Here is a 19,510-nt window from a genome sequence, read left to right as displayed (position 1 = left end):
GGTTGGCCCCAGTGGCTCTGCCCCTTATAAGCCTGGAGTGGGCCATTTCTGTTCTTGGGCACTGGTCTCCAAGTGCTTGCTCAGACTGCCTGGTGTCTGTCTGACACTCGATGCTACTCCCCATCACAGCCAGGTACTCCGGCCTCACTGTGGCCCAGGTCGGACACCTGTGCTGGTTGGAATTCTGACTATGAGAGTGCATAGTGAGGTCTCCCTCCGTCATGCCTGCCCTCTCCACAGAGGTGAGCAGTGCTGTTGGCTTGTAGTGAACCTTCTGGAGAATTCCTGTAACAGGTGGACCGTCTGTCTGTCGAGGGTCCTTGCTTTCTCAACAGGTGCTGTCCTGGGGAGGGGGAACCTGGGTTTCACAGAGCGCCTCCATGGCCATGATGGCCTGGAGAGGACACTGCGAGTCCCAGGGACCATGTATCCCTGATCAGAAGTGAGAGCCTCCTATGTTGGTCCTGCATGTTCTGACAGCACTTCTTTTGGCTTGAGGGACACGCCTGCTGTCATCATGGATGCTGTCATCACTGGTCATGGAGGTGGTGTGCCTGCCGCTGCATCTGCTGGCCTGACTCATTCCTTGGTACCTCATGGTGGAGAGCTCAGGGGTTTCTCCTGGCTTTCAGCAGTGCAACATCCCTTTTGTTCTTTGTGGAGCTGGGGGTGGATCCAGCAGCACTCATGCCGGGCAAGGCTCACCACAGAGATCACCACCCCAGAATGTCCTGTGAATGTCATCCCCATGCGTTGACCTGTTTGGCAGTGCTCAGTGAACTGGCCCCAGCTCCTGCCCCATAGTCCAGGTGTTGATGGTGTGTTTTAACTTGGAAGCTCTGGGGTCAGCCCTGCTATGGAGGGAGAGTCTGGGGAGGACAGAGGCAAGGAAGATGAGGCAGAGACAATACAGTTGTCCCTATGACCAGCTCATGGTCACCCTCAGCCAGACGTTTCCTGTGTCTTGGTAAAGGATTCACAGAGCAGAGTCTGGAGTATGATTGACTGTGTGACCTGGGTAGAAGTGGGTGGCCGCTCCTATCTTGTTGTACCGGTGAGCCTGGCCTGTTGTCCCCACTGGGTCCTCTTCCCTCCAACTCTGCTGTGTCACAGCCTCCAGCATCGCATCATCTCCTGCTGCTGCTCAGAAGATGTCATGGAGATGTCCATGTTCCCCTGTGTGTTAGTACCCTCCAGGGCAGCCTTGGGGTTGATATGGCAAGGAATTTGGTTGTGGGGCTGGCGTGTCTGGAGTTTGCAGGCAGGAGTGGACCCTGGAGCCTTGAAGCTGAGGTCTTCCTTCAGGAAACTTGCATTTGCTTTCAAAGCTCTTAGCCAGCTGGATGCAGCTGGTGGGATGTGGTGGTTTACTTTCCTTTGAGTCCCTCCCTGAGTGGCTTGGCACTGTGGCCTTGTCAGGGGATTCATGAAACTGCTTCCCACTGAGACACGGAGCTCCTCCTCTTACAGAAAGTGCACCAGACTGACCCTACCAGAGAGCTGGAGAAGAGCCCAGTGCAGTAGATGGACAGTGAGCTCCATGTAGGGTGGTATTCTGGCTGGATTGTCACTTGGTGGCAGGCTGGTGTGAGTGCTGCTATACACTGTGTGAGGCCATGTACTTGTGGCCTCTTGGTGAGTGCCCAGGTAGGGAACTGCTGGTCCCAGACTGTTTACCTTCTAACAGCTGTGTGGTGGTTCCAGGTGCTCTGCGTCCTTACATGCCTACATGGTATCAAACCTCAAGAGCTTTGCCTGGCTTCCTCCTGGGCTGTGGAAGTGGCAGGGTTTTACCCAGGTGACTGGCTACCTCACTGTCCCAGGGCATGGGTAAGTGTGGAGGGTGTCCACTGAGTGAAATCATCCAGGCACAGAAAGAGAAACCCTTTATGATCTCATTTCTGTATGGAATCTTAAAAAAAAATCAAATGTACAGAGATAGAGAACAAAACTGCTCACCAGGAGGATCACCAGCTCCAGGGAGAGATAGCAGACTGGCCCAGCAGCACTGACTCCAACAGACGCCAGTGGCTCTTAGAAACTGAAAACACAATGTGGTATTTTAGTCTGAAAGTGAGTATTTCCACAGGACAGGCTGGAGTTGGGGTGGAAGGAGCTTTCTCCATATCTAAGAAAGTTTCGCCTGGAGCCATCTTGGGAAAGGGTTAAGCCACAGAGCAGCTGCTGAGTAGTTGTACTTCAGGCTTTCGGGTGTCACCCTGCCACAGGACTGGATGGGAGATGGCCATGGGAGGTGGCCATAGAGTGGGAGTGGGCTGGACATAGACTCCCTGAGAAGTTGAAGTTTGGCTAGGAGGGACACAGAGGTCCTGCCTTCTGGTGAGAGGCCAGTTCTGCGCATGTGGTTTTAGAAGTGGCTGGATCTGAAAATGCTGCCATTAAGTCCGGAAGACTGCTTGAACCCCCACCCTGCTAGCTACATCAGGAATAGAGACCAGTGGTCTGATTGCTTCTCAGTCTACCAGTGTGAGCAAGGACACACCTCACCTTGGACAATTGTCACAGCCCAGAGAGTATGGACAGAGAGACTTCTGTGTTGGGAGTGGGGCACTCATAAATGCATAGGCTTGTAGAGCTAGGCAGAGAACATTGTGACTTTGGGTCCAACGTTTACACCCAGGTATTTGAGCATGGAAACAAAATAGGCCTTAACAGTGACTCACTACCCACCTCCCTTATCTGTTGGATTCCAAGACTGCAGACCCAGAAAAGAAAAGACTCATTCAGAAGTATACAGCAATTTTTTTGGACTCTTCTTCTCTTCTTCTTCCTCTTCTGTTTCATTCTCATCCTCTTCCTCCTTCTCCTTCTGTCAGTTCTTTTGGGGTTGGGGTTTATTTCCTCTTTTAATTTTTTCTTTTTCTTTATTTTGCTGCTTTTTCTTTTCCTTATTTGTTCTTTTCTGTTACTTTTATCTAATTCTGTTAATTTTCTTTTATTCCATAATAGGATCCATTGTCTCACTTGTGTCTCCTCCTCATGTTTCTTTTCTTGATTTTTCAAATTTTACTTCTGTTATCGTTTATGTCTGCACATCCCCCCAAATGCTCATGCAGTCATGGAGTAGGCTTCTAGATTTTTGATTGATCCATAATCCAATGCTAGGATTATGGATGTGAGTGCAACACCTGCCCTGGATAGTTGGCATTTGTAAGGGAGGGAAAGAGGCTTGCTTGCAGCCACTCCTCCCTTTTGCTCTTGCTGCCTTTGCTGTTTTCTGCTGCTGTGAACGTCTGCATGTGGCACTCTGCCTTGGAGCCAGCCAAGTATGGACCGAAACCTCCATACTGTAAGCTAAATAACCTCCAAACTGTAAGCTAAATAAACCTTTCTTTCCTTAATTTTGGGCATCAGGTATTTTGTCTGAGCAATGAGAGAAAAGTAACCAAAACAGAATTTGGTACCAGAGAAGGGGAGTCGTTGCTGTGACTATACTTGACCATGTGGTTCAAGAGCCTTTGGAAATGGCTTATGGGAAGAGTTTGGAAAGGTTCAGAGGTGTCCTTCTAGAGAGTAGAGCTGGAACACCTTCGGCTCTTCTGTATGGCAGATTCTGGTCAAAGCTCAGAAGACCAGAAGGCTGATAGAAATCCTGCCAGTAAAGACCAGGAGGTTTTAAAGTCTCAGGAGGTTTCTGCTGGGAAGAAGGACTGCATTGGGTGCTAGACTCCAGACGATGTGTGTTATGGCTTGGCAAAAAGTTTGTCTGCAGTTTGCTCATGCTCAGAGACTTTGCCTGAGACTGAGATTAAGGGCAGTGGACTGATTAATCTGGCAAAAGAAATTTCAAGGCAGTCAAATGTTGGGGCAGTGGCATGGCTGTTGTTGAGGGATTTAGCCAGATTTATGTTCAGAATCAAGAGTAAAGAGCCCAGCAGGATGGTTTAAAATGTGAGTTTGGCCAGAAAGGAAGCTCCAGTAAAGCTGTGGACTGCAAAGGTAGAGCTGAGGAGATCTCCATTGCTCAGGAGGAATAGGAGAATGTAAAAGATGGCCTGAGGGCATCAAAAGAAGCAGTAAGTCTCCACCCTTTGCAGCCTCAAAACTGCAAAGGTGAAAGACTTTGCTTTGAGAAGAAAGCCACAGAGTGCCATGTTCCAGAATGGTGGCGGCATAGAGAATTTGCTCCTCAGAATTGGATTCAGAGTGCCCAGCCATCCAGGCACTCGACCCCTATGGCCAAGAGAGGGAAAAGCTTGGCTGCTGCTCCAAGTGGCAGCAGACCTTGGCATCATCCACGTGGTGCTGGTTTTAGGTGCATAAAGAATTCAAAGTTCTGAGGTTAAAGAGGCTTCCACCTCAATTTCAGAAGAAGGCCTGAGAGGCCAGGCAGTGTGCCCTTGAGAGGGCAGTGTGTGAACCTGTGAGTGTGAAGCAAAAGGTGCAGTGGAGACCTCAGAAGTTTGGAAAGGCCAGGAACGTGGATTGTCTGAGGAAAGCTGCAAGGAGGGAGCAAAGTGGGCCCAAGAGAGAAGCCATGGAAGCTGTAACCACTGGAAGTGCCATAGGTGTGGAATTATGCAAGCCCTTTGGAGCTCACAATGTGCCACAAGTTGCTTCAGATGCTGGATGTGGAACTACAGGACATAGTGTTAGCCCTGCTGGATTTTGGACTTGCTTTGGTCCTAATGCTCTGTATGCCTCTGTTTGTGGCTTTTGGAATGGTAATGTTCATTCTGTACCATTGAATGCTGGAAGTGTTTAACTTTTCATTTGTACAGGGGCTTGCAGTTAAAGAGTTTGCCTTATATCTTGGAGGAGATTTGGGAGTTGGACTCTTCAGCAATGCTGGACCTGTCAGGATTTCGGCAACTCTTAGAGATGGACTGACATGCTGTTTCTATAAAGGAATGTGCATGAGTATTTGAGGGGCTGGGGTGGAATGTTATGGTTTGTGTCTGCATGTCCCCCCAAATCCTCATGCAGTCATGGGGCGGGCTTCTAGATTTTTGGTCCAATAGTCCACCTCCCTTATCTGTTAGTCCATAGTCCAGTGCTAGGATTATGGATGTGAGTGCTACACCCGCCCTGGGATGGATAGTTTGCATATGTAAGGGAGAGAAAGAGGCTGCTTGCAGCCACTCCTCTTTTCTGCTCTTGCTGCCTTTGCTGTTTTCTGCTGCCATGAATGTTTGCCCTCTGCCATGTGGCACTCTGCCTTGGAGCCAGCCAAGTATGGACTGAAGCCTCCACAAACTGTAAGCTAAATAAACCTTTCCTTTCTTAATTTTGGGCATCAGGTATTTTGTCTGAGCAATGAGAGAAAAGTAACCAAGACAACTTCTTTTTCCTGTTCCTCACTCCATCTTTACTAGTGTAACCATTAAGCTCTATTAATCTTTAGATATTTAGTTAGCTTTTGCTATTACTGTTGAATTCTTTTCTATTATTGGAAGTATAGTTGTTGATTTACTGTGTATCAGTATTGGTTTGTCTTTGTATTTATACTATAACTATAGACCTTTTTCTATGGTTAAGAGTAGTACATTATGTGTTCTTTTTTGGTCTTTTTGAGACAGGGTTTTACTCTGCAGTTTAGGCTAGCCTTGAACTCACTTTGTAGCCCAGGGTGGCCTCAAACTTGTGGTGATCCTCCTGCCTTAGCCTTCTGAGTGCTGGGATTGCAATGTGTACCACCAGGCATGGCTGTTATTCATTCTTATGTTATGTCAATATGCAGTTTGTCTTTGACTTCATTGTTGTTGATTTTATTGATGTAGCCAGAGTGGCATAGTTGCTATTAATTGATTTTCTCTGTATGGTAGTACATCAGACTTCAGTGTGTGCACATGTGCTCATGCACATGTGTACACACACACACACACACAACACACACACACAAACATGAATAGACAAGGCCAAAAAAATGTCTCTTAAAACTTCCAAATCCCCCAGAGCTTATCCCTGGGGCATTAGTGGGGAGGAAATCAAAACCCACACAGCTGAATTATTAGAAATGATAAAGGAGATTTAAAAAATCAATAATAATGATGCTCAGTGAGCTCAAGATAATATAACTAAGCATAAAACACGTAATAAACAGAATAAATCAAACATGTACAATAGATATTGTAAAATGGGAAAACACTTCAAAAGGAAAGAGAAACTGGGATGAGGGGGTCGGGGAATGGGGAAAAGAATGAAAGGAAAAGTGAAAAAGGAAAAAAAATATATATAAAAGATAGTTAAGATAGTTATACTACTAATTTCTCTTAGTTTATTGAAAAGAAAATTTTGTGCTAATGTTTTTTGGACAATTAAATGTTGATATGTTGTACTCTGACTAATTTAAAGATAACAATAAGCAATGTATTAACCATTGTTACCCTCCTATTATCTTGTTTTGAAATTTTGTTTTATTTTTTTCTCTTTAAAAATAAACAAAATAATTGGTTGAGTTTGCAGAAAACACTGATGAAGTGTTTTATTAGTAGTAAAGCTGAGCTAAACAAAATGATACAAAACATAAATGAGCATGTTAGCAAAGAATTGGAGTTAATAGAAAGCTACCAACAGAAATTCAGGAGATTAAAAATTCTTTTGAAAGTGTAGGGAGTAGGAGTGACCAATATGAGAACAGTATCAGAACTGGAATATTCAGAGATATCTTAGAAACAAAGGGAGAACATGAAAAATGTATCCAACAACTGCTGGATGATACAGAAAAGATTAAGATTGACTAGAATTGTGAAAAATCAGAAGACAGCACAAATGGCATAAGAAACAAGTTTACAAAAATAATAGAAAATGTTATAAGTATGGGGAAAGAATTTAACATATAGAAAATAAGGCATGTAGAATCCCAAGTAGGCATGTTTGGAAGACTTTTCACAACACATTGTAATCAAAATCCCAGAAGTCCAACACAAGGATAGAATCTTAAAAGCTGTTAGAATGAAGCAGTGAATCACTTATAAAGATATATCTACTAGAATTAAGCAGACTTCTCAAAATAAACGTCAAAGGCCAGGAAAGTTTGAAGAGTTTTAAGCCCTAGGGAAAAAAAAAAACTGCCAACCCAGATTGATACATCTTGCAAAACTGTCTTTCAGAATAGATGGAGAAAGCCAGGCATGGTGGTGCATGCCTGCAGTCCCAGCACTTGGGAGGCTGAGGCAGGAGGATCGTTGTGAGTTCAAGGCCAGTGGGGGCTACAAAGTGAGCTAAAAGGCCAGCCTGAACTGCATAGTGGGACCCTGTCTCAAAAAAAAAAAAGGCAAAGAAACCAAACTAGATGGAGAAATAAGGTCTCTCCATGACAAAGAACATCTAAAGAAATTCATGACCTCGAAACTAGCACTCTGAAAAATTCTCATGGATATTCTAGAAAGAGATAATGGAGCCAACAATGCTAAAAAGTCTATAATACAATGAATACACTAGGGGGCTAGGGATATAGCTCAGCAGCACAGCACCTGCTTGGCAAGTGTGAGGTTGTGAATTCGATTTCTGGTACCCCAAAAAAAAGAATATACCAGAGAAGGAAATGAATACAGGTGAATGAAATCAAAAACAGGAAAATAATGCAATGACGGAAAGTATTAAATACCTTTCAGTAATAGCTCTTGATATGAATGGTCTCTGTTCCTCAATCAAAAGGTTGAGATTGGCAGAATGGATCAGAAAACAAAATCCAACAGTATGCTGTATACAAAAAGCACTTTTAACCCAATAACAAATTCATGGACTAAATATTAAAGGATGAAAAACAATATTCCATGCAATGGGGACCTAGAAACACACAGGAGAAGCTATCCTATCTTCAGACAAAGAGGACTTCAAACAAAAGTGATCAGAAGGGGCAAAGAAGGGGACTCTGTATTGCTTAAGGGAAAAATTCAACAGAAAGAAATACTAATTATAAACGCATGTACCCTGAACATTGGCACATCCCACTAAATAAAACAAATGCTGTTGGATATAAAGATGAAATAAGTATCAGCATGTTATAGTGGGGGATCTTAATATCCCACTGTCACAGATAGATCACCTAGATGAAAAATACCAATAATGAAATATCAGGATTGAATCAAACCTTTAAGCAAATGGATTTAACGTGTTCATGGTGAAGCTGTAATTCCTGTCTTGCTGCTGGCTGGCTCTAACTTGAATGTGTGACTTTCCTGCCGGCTTGAACCACTTGTGGTTCAAACTGATGGGAACATGTTAATATTGTTCCACCCAACAGTAGAGCACACATTCCTAGCAGTGTATGGAACTTTCCCCAAAACACTAGCCCATAACGCATACTTAAGTAAACGCAAAAGAGCCAGGCATGGTGGTGCACGCCTGTAATCCCAGCACTGAGGCAGGAGGATTGTTGTGAGTTTGAGATCAGCCTGGGCTACAAAGTGAGCTCAAGGTCAGCCTGAACTGCATAGGGAGACTCTGTCTCCAAAAAAAAAAAGCCAGAAAAAAGAGTAAATGCAAAAGAATTGAAATTATCTCGTACATACTATCAAGTCATACTGTGATGAAAATAGAAATCAATGCAAAAGAAACCACAAATATAATGCAAACAAGTAGAAATTAAATAATATACTCTTGAATAATCAGTGCATCACAGAGGAAGTCAAGGAAGACGTTAGTTCCTAGAATCAAATGATAACGCCAGTACAACATACCACAACCTGTGAGACAGAATGAAAGCAGTCCTAAGAGGGAAGTTTATAGCGTGAATGCCAACATCAGACAAACAGAGTGAGCTGCAATAAATAACCCAATGATACACCTGAAGGTCCTAGGAAACAAGAAAGCTAGTACAGAAGGAAGGGAATTACAAAGGTCAGAGCAGAAATTAATGAAAATGAAACTAAAGCACATATACAAACACAATCCATAAATCAAAGAATTGGCTCTTTGAAAGAACAAACAAAATAGACAGCCCTTAGCCAATTTTACAAAAAATCCAAGCCAGTGCAGTTAAAAACGTAAAAGGTAAAATCACAATAGATACCACTACTTTGAAATCCTGTATTCCAATAAATTTGAGAATCCAGAAAAAATGGATAGATTTCTAGATACATATGAATTATCAAAAGTGAACCAAGAAGATGTAAAAACCCTAAGTAAGCCAATAACAGGTAATAAAATTGAAGCAGTAATTTAAAAAGCTTACCGCCGAGGACCTGATGGATTTACCACTGAATTTTACAAGAAATTCAGGGAATATCTAACACCAATACTCCTCAAATTTTTTAATGAAATTGAAAGGGAAAGAGTACTCACAAAGCCTTTTCTGAAAGCTATCATTACTGCTATTCCAAAACCAGAAAAGGACCCAGCCAAAAAAGAGAACTGCCAGCCAATCTTTTAATGAACAGAAATGCAAGGCTCTTCAACAAGATCCTGGTAAACAGAATGGACCACATTATCAGAAAGATGATACGTCATGTCTAAGTAGGCTTCATCCCCTTCACCCCAGGAGTGCAAGAATGTTTCAACATACGTAAATCAGTAAATGCTCAGTAATACATCACATAAACAGAAACAAGGACAAAAATCACATGATCATCTCAGTAGGTGCAGAAAAAACTTCTTACAAAATCCAATATTCATTCATGATACAAACCCTGAAGAAAATAGATGTAGAGGGGCCTTACCTCAATTTGATGAAAGCCACTTGTGACAAACGTCAGACTGAGGAAACACGGAAGCTTCCTTTCTAAAATCAGGGATAGGACAAGGATACCCGTCCTCAAAACATTAGACAGATCAGGCAAGATAGAAATGAAAGGGGTACATTTAGGAAAGGAAGAATTATTTGCAGATGACATGATCCTCAACATTGAAGCACCAAAAATAAATAAATAAATAAATAAAAAATTCCCACCCAAAGATTCAGAATTAATGGCCAAATTCAACAATGTAGCAGGGTAGTAGTGAGCCAGGCATGGTGACGCATGCCTGTAATCCCAGCACTTGAAAGGCTGAGGCAGGAGGATCGGTGCGAGTTCAAGGCCATCTTGGGCTACAAAGTGAGTTCAAGGCCAACCTGAACTGCATAGAGAAACCCTGTCTCGAAAGACCAAAAAAACCAATGATGTTCCTCTACCCCAATAATGAACTCACTGAAAGAAATTAGGAAAATAAAATCATTCAGAATAGCACCAAGAAAAAGGAAGTACGTAGGAATTAACTTTACCAAGGTAGTGATAGACCTCTTCAATGAAAATTGCAGTCCTCTGAAAAAGCTCGAAGAGGGCATCAGAAAATGGAAAGATATTTCCTGTTTCTGGATAGACAGAACCAATATTGTCAGAATGGCCACACTTCCAAACTGGTAAGCAGATTTAATGCAATTCCAATGAAAATACCAACAGCATTCATCACAGAGGTAGAGAAAACAATCCTAAATTTCATATGGAACCAAAAGAGACCACTGAGAATAACAAAAGCAATTCTGAGCAACAAGAGCAAAGCAGGAGGCACCACAATCCCAGATTCCAAACTATGTCACACACCTACAGTGGTAAAAACAACTTGGTGTTGGCACAAAAAAATAGACCTGTGGCTATGAACGGAGACAGACCTGCCTCCCTCTGGCCCCTGCTCTTCGTCCCCACCCTTTTTGTCAGGGCATGCTGGGTACTTTAAACATACTCAAAATCTACTTTAAAAAACCAGAATATTAGCCTTTAAAAATTTAAAAATACTTAGTTTAAGAAAACACTATATGATTTTATAACTTGGTATCTTAAGTTGTAGATATGAATGGAATATGATTAGCAACTGTAAAATATGAAAAATTAGAATCTCTTGTTTTGCTAAAGGATTGTAGTAGTCAGACCACTCATAAAGCTATATGTGAAACCTTTTTTTAGTTTCTTAGAACATGTTTGTAATACTCACACTCACTTTGAGGAACTGCATATGTATGAACAATACCGCGTAGCTCCTTAAAAGACTTCTCAGTATATTGTGCTGTTTAAAGAGCAGTGTCCCTAGTGAGTCTGCTTCTGGGCCATGTCATGACTACCTCAGCTTGTAACTGAGATGCCTCCCACAAACGACCGTGTGTGGCATCTTTATCAGGATCCCATGTTACACATGTCTAACTTACGTTGCCAGATGAGAACAAAGGGAAACGCCATTTTACCTGAGTCAAAGATAGCAGGGCTGCTGGTATCCAGCTAGCGGTTGGGGACATTGGGCACAGCTTGGTCCGTACAGCCCAGGGGGAGAGCTGACAGAGGGATGGGCGGAGAGCTGAGAGCTGAGCTCTTGGGGTCTCTCCCGCAGAGCAGAAGTTCAGGAAGTATTGCCCTCCTGAAGCCATTGTGTTTAGGCTCATTCACAGAGCAGCATGGCCCAGACCTGTGCCCTTGTATTGCAGGTGTGGTGTCCCTGGTGGCCGTCCACCCGTCCACAGTGAACACGCTTGGGAAGCAGCTCCTGCCCAAAACCTTCGGACAGTCCAATGTCAACATCACGCAGCAAGTGGTAAGGTGGAGGGTGGGCCTGCGTGTGAGGGGCGTGTGTGCTTGCAGGCCAGTTCCAAGAGTGTAGACACTGGCCAGGTTGCTGACAGCCCTCAGCGGGTGCCAGCCAGGGTGGATGATGTCCTGTGGTGGCTGCTGGCTGGGTCGCTGTCATCCCGCAGTAGACTGACTGGTTTGGAGTGCCTGTCCCCTCTGTGACTGGACAGAAATTGCCCTGTGTGGGGGGTGTTCCTGGCGTCCCTGACAGGTGTAGCAGAGACTGTGACCCAGGCCTGAGCCAGCTTCTTGCCCGGACCTTTGTGCCTGCACCATCCTGAGTGCTGGGTAGCAAGGCTACTCTGTAGTGACACCGTCTGACCTCCCCACAGCCACTGTGCCTTGCCGGTGGCTATCCTGGGCGTAGGGGCCAGCACCTTTCTCCTGTCAGGCTGGGTGTCAGGGAAGAAGATGCAGACCCTGCAGAGGCAGGTGGGTTTCACAGCAGACCCAGCTCCGGACCTGGAGGTGCTCAGCCTTCCTGGCAATCTGGTCTGCAGGCTTCACTCTGGGACCCGCCCAGTCCTGGGCCTCAGTGATACCCATGCCTCTTGGCTCTGGCTGCACTCTGCTGCTCCCTCAGTGCTCCCAGCTGCCCAGCTCCCCATCCTGTGTCCCCACACAGTCCCATGCCCTCTGAGGGATGTCCACCCCCAGGTGGGAGAGGATGTGTGTTTGGAGTAAGAGGCATGGCACTAGCCTGCAGGTGTCCCCGGTCTCCGCAGCCTCCCGTGGGTTCCCCATCCCCAGAAGCAGTCCTGGGTGGGTTCTCTGTGCTACTGTCTCCTGGGTAACTTTTTTGTGTACCACATTTCTTCAGAGAAAGCAACCATGTGTGCGTGTTTCTGCTTTTCAGTACCACTTGATAAAGCGGAAAGACCCAGTTTTGTTCTGCTTTGTCATTTCTCTAGCTTGATGGGGTAGGTACCGTGCGTCATGTGACAGCAAAATTCAGCTCCTTCATCGTAGCAGTGGCTCCCTATTGCCTGGCATGGGTGAAGGGGTGCCCAGGAGCAGGTGGCTGAGGCAGGGGGGCTTCCTCATGTGGGCCAGACCCCTGGCTCAAGCTGAGCCTTGTGGGTTGGGCTTGTGGTTGCCCTCCTGAGCTCTGAAACAGCACCCATGTGAAGTAAGCTTATGTGTTGCAGGTGATTTGAAACCTTTGTATAACTGAAGGTTTGGAAAGGCAGTCTGGCTATTCTGATGTGGGCAGTGAGGCTTTGCCCTTTTGAGGTGACTGTCCTGGATGGGCATTGGGTCCTGCGCTGTCCCAGTCAGGCCTAGGAGAAGAGGGCACAGGCAAGGTGCCCGCGTGAGGCAGCCCTTCGCTAGAGGAGAGCTGGTTGGATGCTCCGCGTCCTGGATGGCTTCACCACCCATGACCTTCCTGATGGATTCCAGGCCTTTTCCTGTTCTTTGAATTTCATGTAGGTGGAATCATAGTGTCCAATGAGACAATCTGGATTGCAATTTTTAGGGTACGTGGGGTTGAGGTACAGACTCCGGAAGAGATGCCCTAGCATCTCCTTCCAACCAGAGTGCACCCAGTGGTGAACGCTCGCCCTGCCCCCACAGAACCACACACCTAGGTCCCTCAGGTGCCAGTATGGCCAGCTGCATAGAGGAAGGGTCTCTGTGAGGGGCACACGTCAGCAGGATAGGGTCTGAAGCCACGGCCTCCCCTCCTTGAGCCAGCTCCAGTCCTGGCAGTGAGGGTAGGAGACAGGGGCATCCATGACCCAGTCACCTCTCCTGCACCTCCAGTTGTGAGGCACGGAGACCAGGCCGTCTCCACCCGAGAAAGCAGCCTTTGCTTCCGAGGGCCCCAGCCCTCCCTGTGTGAGGTGTGAATCAAATCTGTGACAGTGGGGTCCTGCCTCCTGCCAGCCCCATGTGGCTCCTGGGGTGCTGTGGTGCCTGTGCAGAGGGGAGGAGGGTGCATTGGGGGTGGAGGGAAGTGTCCCCTGTGATGTCCTCTGACCGTCTCACATCTTGTCCTCGGGCCATGGGAACGAAGCACACACTCAGCCAGTAGGGGCATCTGTGCCATCCTGGGCAGCTGTCGAGGGGTGCGCGTGTTGTCTGATAGCACGGGGCGTGGGTACAGGGCTGCCTTGGGCAGTGCAGACAGCATCCTGGCTGCCCATCCCTCCCATGTGGTGGTCCACAGGGGCTGCTTAGCAGCAAAAGTGGGAAGAGAGACTTTGCCCATGGCATGTGTCCCAGCTGCACAGTGCAGGCTGGGGAGATGGCTAAACAGGGCCTCCCATGCCTGAGGTCAGGGAAGCATGGGTTCTGTCATTGTGGTCCTCCTGCAGGCTCTTGGGGGGAGCTGACATCGAGACTTGGGGATGCCATGGTGTAAGTGTGGTTGGCAAGCTCTGCCTGTGTGAGCGGAGGCCCTAGCCCGAGCCTTCCCTGGGAGCTGAGCTGAGCTCAGACCTGGGTGGCCTTGCTGTGTGGTCCCCTCCGACCACACAGCTCTAAACTTCAAGAGGCATGTGTCCCCACTGTGACCCCAGCTCCCAAACGCACCTGACATCCACCAAACAGGGCAGAATCTTCCAGAGGTGTTTTCTGACCCCAAGAGATATGTCTCTCCTGTTGTGTTTGCTTTGCTAGTTTTGCTAATTTGACTTTGTGGCCAGTTACAGAGGGTGGCCACAGGGCAAGTCAAGCTCACGACCCAGAGCCTCCACGGTCCCAGCAGACAGGCATGTGGCTTCAGTCCCCTTAACTGAAACAGCTGCAGCCCCTATGGCATGTGATGGCTGAGACACTTCGTAGTAAACTAAATATAGGGCATTTACCAAGAGAAGTCAGTAAGATGGCCCTGCAGCAAGGCCTTTGAGACGACACTGAGACCATAACTGGTGGTGCAGGGTGTGTCTGTGTCCGCTCTACTGGAGGTGGTGGACACTTCACTGTGACCCAGGAACTCACTGTGTAGTCCTGGCTGGCCTGGAACTCACTGTGTAGCCTAGCCTGGATTATCTGTCTTATTGAAAAGAAGTAAAAGCCCAAGAGGAAAACTACAAACATGGCTAAGTGCCCCATTGTTAAATCTGACTGCCGCCAAGTCCGTGCACAGTGTGAGTACTGCCATCTTTGGTGGGTGCATCTTTGTCTCCTCATCTCATGTGGATGGCTTCACTGTTCACATTAGAAGACAGAGTCTGCGCTGGCTCAGAACCACAGGGCAGGAGCAGCTACCGCAGGGCATCGTCACTTCTGTCCTTTCTTGTAGCTGCAGGCACAAGAGGTGACAAAAGCCAGTGGTTAGGTGCGGGAGGTCACTGACTGCCCGAACTGTTTCCTGTTGCAGGTGATCGGCACGCCCCAGCGTCCGGCAGCGTCCAGTACGATTGTGGTTGGAAGCCCACACACCCCGAGCACGCACTTTGTGTCCCAGAGCCAGCCCTCTGAGTCCTCGCCGTGGTCTGCTGGGTGAGTGCCCCCTGTGGCCCCCATGCCTGCCTGGAAGGTCACCCTCTGTAGGGTCACATGGTGGGGAGCCTGGGCTCCTGACCCTCCTGCGTGGCTGTGCATCAAGGGCCAAGCTGGCAGCGGGAGGAGGTGGGATTGACCCTCCACCTGGAGGATCAGGAGTTCAGGCCATGGAGAGGAGGAGGTCGCCTCTCCTGTGTATAGCACACCCACCACAAAACTGCCCTCTGTCTGTGTGGGCTGCTGTGGGCAGATTGACTGGGCTTGGTCTGTGTGATGCTGAGCTGTGCCCCATGGATGGCCCCACCAGGCTATGCTGCCATAGCACTTCCAGCATCTGACCTAGAAGTGATTCTCCTGAGAGTCAGCCGGGTCTTTGCTCAAAAACTCAAGCATAGCTGTGAGACAGGGTCTGCTTTAGGTCAAACATAGCTGTGAGACAGGGTCTGCTTTAGGTCTGCGGCAAAACCACCTATGCCCGAAGCGCAGCTGTCAGGAGCTCAGGCACTCTTGTCCTCCATGTGGCGACGTACCCAGCCACGTGCTCACAGCCACGCCTGCTCACTCACACTTGCACGCGGTGATGACTGGATTCCTTACCCTCTGTGGGTACAGGACTGTCAGCCAAACATGTGCCTCATGACACTGTGGCCTGCCAAGATGAGCCCTGAAAATTCCTAAATTGCACTAAAATTTGTGGCAGTCTGAGGCTGGTCATCATCTCCAGGTGGGCGTGGCTCTGCATGGTGGGTGCCAAGCCATGATGCCCTCTGCCTTGCAGATGCCCCACTCTGACTGGGGGACGCCCCTTGCTGTGTCCTTGTGTGCTGAGGAAGAGCCATCCTGAGGCTCTGGGCAAGGATCGGTGGGCCGCAGGGCCTGTGGGTCCTGGTGTAGGGCTGACCCAGGGCTGACCCTGTCCTTCTGCAGGAAGCGGAACAGGAAGGGCGAGAAGCACGGCAAGGGCCTGCGACACTTCTCCATGAAGGTGTGTGAGAAGGTGCAACGCAAGGGCACCACCTCCTATAACGAGGTGGCTGATGAGCTGGTCGCAGAGTTCAGTGCTGCCGACAACCACATCCTGCCCAATGAGTCTGTAAGTGCGGGGCAGGTGCGGAGGGTCCTGGGGCGGTATGGGGACAGGTGGCCCCAGCATGGCTGAAAGTGATGTTCCTTGAGGGGCCCCAGTGGCCCTCCTGGGGATGCACTCAGGGTTGGAGGTGCATGATGGTCACTGGCAAGGTTCAGGTCGCTTGGAAGGTCATTGCTGTCTCCTCAGGCTTATGATCAGAAGAACATACGGAGGCGAGTCTACGATGCCTTAAACGTGCTGATGGCCATGAACATCATCTCCAAGGAGAAGAAGGAGATTAAGTGGATTGGCCTGCCCACGAACTCGGCTCAGGAATGCCAGAACCTCGAGGTGCACCCTAACCCCCCTTTTCCATGTATCACAGGCATCGTGCTGTCCTGATCCCGGGAGGGTCTCAGTGTTGCCCCGTGACCTCTGTGCTGGAACCCAGGTGCCTCTGCTCCCTGCTGACTGAGCTCTGAGCTTGAATGGAGCTTAATTCCCAACCTTCCTTTGTGGGATTTAAATACACCACGGCCACATCCAGGACAGGGACAGGGGAGCGGGGTACTTCTGGATAGCAGGAGCCTTGCGTGCTTGGCACGCGGTGATGACTGGATTCCGGGGAGGCCTGGGCTGGGCTTATGGTGGCCTGTGCCGGCTGCGGCGACGGCCCCTCTGTGTGTGTTACAGGTGGAGAGGCAACGGCGGCTGGAGAGGATCAAGCAGAAGCAGGCCCAGCTCCAGGAGCTCATCCTGCAGGTGGGCGCTGGGAGGACGCCGGGAGAGTATGCAAGCATGAGCGGATGTGTGAGCAGGTGTGCAGGTGTGAGCTTCTGCAAGTGTGAGCATGTGCGAGTGTGAGGAGGTGTGTGCAAGTATGAGCAAGTATGAGTGAGCAGGCGTGGCTGTGAGCAGGTATGTGAGCGTGAATTTGTAAACAGGTCTGTGCACGTGTGGGCAGATGTGTGCAAGGAGTGAGCCGGTGCAAGTGTGTGCACACATGGGCAGCATGAGTGTGAGTTTTCCGTGGCCCAGTCTGGGTGGCAGCATCCCTGGGGCCTCTGCTCTGAGGTGCTGGTGATGTGTGGTGTGATCTGATGGCCTCAAGCCTTAGTAGCTGCTGGTCAGGGACAGCACAGACATCAGGGCCACACTACGTGGCCACATCTGGGCTTCCCCGAGGAGAGTTGAGGGTCCCGTCTGGGCACAGGCAGCGGTGTGGATGAAGTATGTAGGAGGCTTGCTGTGGGGTGGCGCTAAGAGGACCTGGGAAACCTGGGGTCCCAGCCTGATCCCCACACAGGGAGGAGGAGGTGGGGGCCGCTACCTGACGCTCAGTGTGTTGCCCTCATCACCTGTTTTTCCCATGACACCCAGCCTGTCTGGCATGGCTCCACGTATGGGCACTGGGCACTTCTCTGGGTGGGCCTCCTTGGCACCCCATCTGGGAAGTAGCCTCACCCTTGCCCTCGGGGCGCAGGGCCAGGCTTCGTGCTAGCCACATGTGTGGCCAGATGGGGAGCCTAGCTCCCAATATCTGGGCTCACTGGTGAGTCCCAGTACCCCATGGAAGGGCTGGGGATATAGCTCAGTGGCACAAGCACCTGCCTTGCAAATGCAAGCTCCCGAGTTCGATTTCTGCTACCAAAAAAAAAAAACAAAAACAAAAAACACCTAATCCCAGTACCCCATGGAATGGGGCAGATGCCCTCATGCCCCAAGGGCCCACATGCCTACCTCTTGCCGTGACCTGGCAGGGGCAGCTGCCTCTGGGGGTAGAGCTTGGGCACCGTTGGTGACAGCTATGCAGACTGGCTCTCCCTCTTTCCAGCAAATCGCCTTCAAGAACTTGGTGCAGAGAAACCGGCAGGTGGAGCAGCAGGCCCGCCGGCCACCGCCGCCCAACTCCGTCATCCACCTGCCCTTCATCATCGTCAACACCAGCAGGAAGACTGTCATCGACTGTAGCATCTCCAATGACAAGTACGTCCTGGCAGCGCGTGGGGGCGTGTTCTCGGGGCTCGCCGCATGACTTGGCATGGTGACAAAGAGGCTGTCCCCTGCCGTGGCCACAGCCAGGCCCACTGCCACTTGTGGGGCATGAGGTTTCCCAGCACATGTCGGCCTGGGTGTGATGACGTGTGCCATTCCCTAGCACCTGTTCTTGGTCTCTGAGCCTGGGGGCTCTGGGTGGGCACAGTTAGAGCGGGACTTTGCCTGAGGCCTGGCTTTGTGACCCCGCCCGTCCTGCAGATTCGAGTACCTGTTCAACTTCGACAACACGTTTGAGATCCACGATGACATCGAGGTGCTGAAGCGGATGGGCATGGCCTGCGGCCTGGAGTCTGGCAGTTGCTCCGCCGAGGATCTTAAGATGGCACGGAGCCTGGTGCCCAAAGCTCTGGAGCCGTATGTGACGGGTCAGTTGCGCCCTTATGGCCAAGTGCACGTCCTGAGATTGGCTGTGCTCAGGCTTTGTGGCGTCACCTCCCACTGGACGGAGAGCTGGGGTCCTCGAGTGGCCTGAGTGGTTTATGTGCTGCAGGCGTGAAAAAAAGTCAGAGTTCGTCTTCCGGGTTGGAGCCAGAGTGAGAAGCAGGGCCCTCTGAGCTGTAGCTGGTGCAGTGGCCCCCAGGTGGCCGATGGCCTGGGCCTGGCTGCCAGCTCAGTGTCCTGCTGGAGCTGCTCCGCTAGGCTGCACATTGGCATGGGCGGCTGGTGTCTGACTGTGTGCTGGGCTTTCACTGGGCTGAGCTGAGGGCTCAGGGTCCTGGCCCCGCTGTGAGGGTGGCTCTTTAGTAGGCACATGGAGAAGGTGCTCGTCCTCTATGTCCCGAGCTTGGGTCTGTGTTTATTCCCCAGGGGGTCAGCAAATCCTGGAGGGCTCCTGGCCCATGGACATGTGGCCTGTCCACTGCCTGAGGGACTTGGGGTCCTGGCCTGCCCCGAGCCCCTCCCCACCCAGTGGTCCCCAAGGAAATTACCTAGGCTTGTCTAGGTGTGTGTCTCCTACCCGAGGCCCCACTTCCTACTCTGTGGCAGCTGCAACACTGACAGGCCTGTGCGGTTCCTTCCCTACACTGTGCTGCGCTGAGGGTGTGTGTCCCTTGTGGGGACCTGGCTGTGGCACGCCCCCGTGGAGGCTGGCCCCTAGGTGTTGGGAGGCCTCGGCCGGGCGCCCCCACACTGCTGTGTACAGTCCTTCTCTTTCCCTCTCAGAAATGGCTCAGGGGTCCATCGGCAGCGTGTTTCTCACAACAGCAGGCTCTGCGTCCAACGGCACGAGGCTGTCTGCCAGGTGAGCACAGGGCTGGGATGGGCAGACGTCCAGGGCAGGGGTGCACAGGCTGGGACCTGCATGCTCTCCTCCCCTGTGGAAAAAGGCTTCTTTTCTCAGTTGGCTTCTTCCCCCCAAAATTAAAATTGACTCCTTGTCTTGGTTACTTCTCTCTTGTTGCTGACACAAAATACCTGACACCCAAAATTAAGG

At 49.6% G+C, this 19,510-nt stretch overlaps 1 protein-coding gene across 2 annotated transcripts in view; it reads left to right on the top strand.

Moving 5' to 3' along the window:
* Positions 1 to 19,510, top strand: part of Tfdp1 (transcription factor Dp-1) — a 36,537-nt gene that overhangs the window by 13,977 nt on the left and 3,050 nt on the right. The window contains exons 2-10 of one of the 2 annotated variants that reach the window (XM_013515501.1): positions 1,705 to 1,830; positions 11,357 to 11,463; positions 14,824 to 14,945; positions 15,876 to 16,041; positions 16,225 to 16,368; positions 16,711 to 16,779; positions 17,852 to 18,003; positions 18,274 to 18,440; positions 19,240 to 19,318. In XM_013515501.1, coding sequence (XP_013370955.1) covers positions 1,827 to 1,830; positions 11,357 to 11,463; positions 14,824 to 14,945; positions 15,876 to 16,041; positions 16,225 to 16,368; positions 16,711 to 16,779; positions 17,852 to 18,003; positions 18,274 to 18,440; positions 19,240 to 19,318 — 1,010 coding nt within the window. In that variant the 5' untranslated portion in view covers positions 1,705 to 1,826. The remainder of the gene's footprint in view (positions 1 to 1,704; positions 1,831 to 11,356; positions 11,464 to 14,823; positions 14,946 to 15,875; positions 16,042 to 16,224; positions 16,369 to 16,710; positions 16,780 to 17,851; positions 18,004 to 18,273; positions 18,441 to 19,239; positions 19,319 to 19,510) is intronic. The other variant, XM_005373938.2, reaches the window with a different exon arrangement.

Source organism: Chinchilla lanigera, unplaced genomic scaffold (assembly GCF_000276665.1).
Source record: "Chinchilla lanigera isolate Chin_1 unplaced genomic scaffold, ChiLan1.0 scaffold00003, whole genome shotgun sequence".
NCBI classification, from domain to species: domain Eukaryota; kingdom Metazoa; phylum Chordata; class Mammalia; order Rodentia; family Chinchillidae; genus Chinchilla; species Chinchilla lanigera.
The sequence above is the reverse complement of the archived record's forward strand: the minus strand, read 5'-3'. Positions and strand labels throughout refer to the sequence as shown.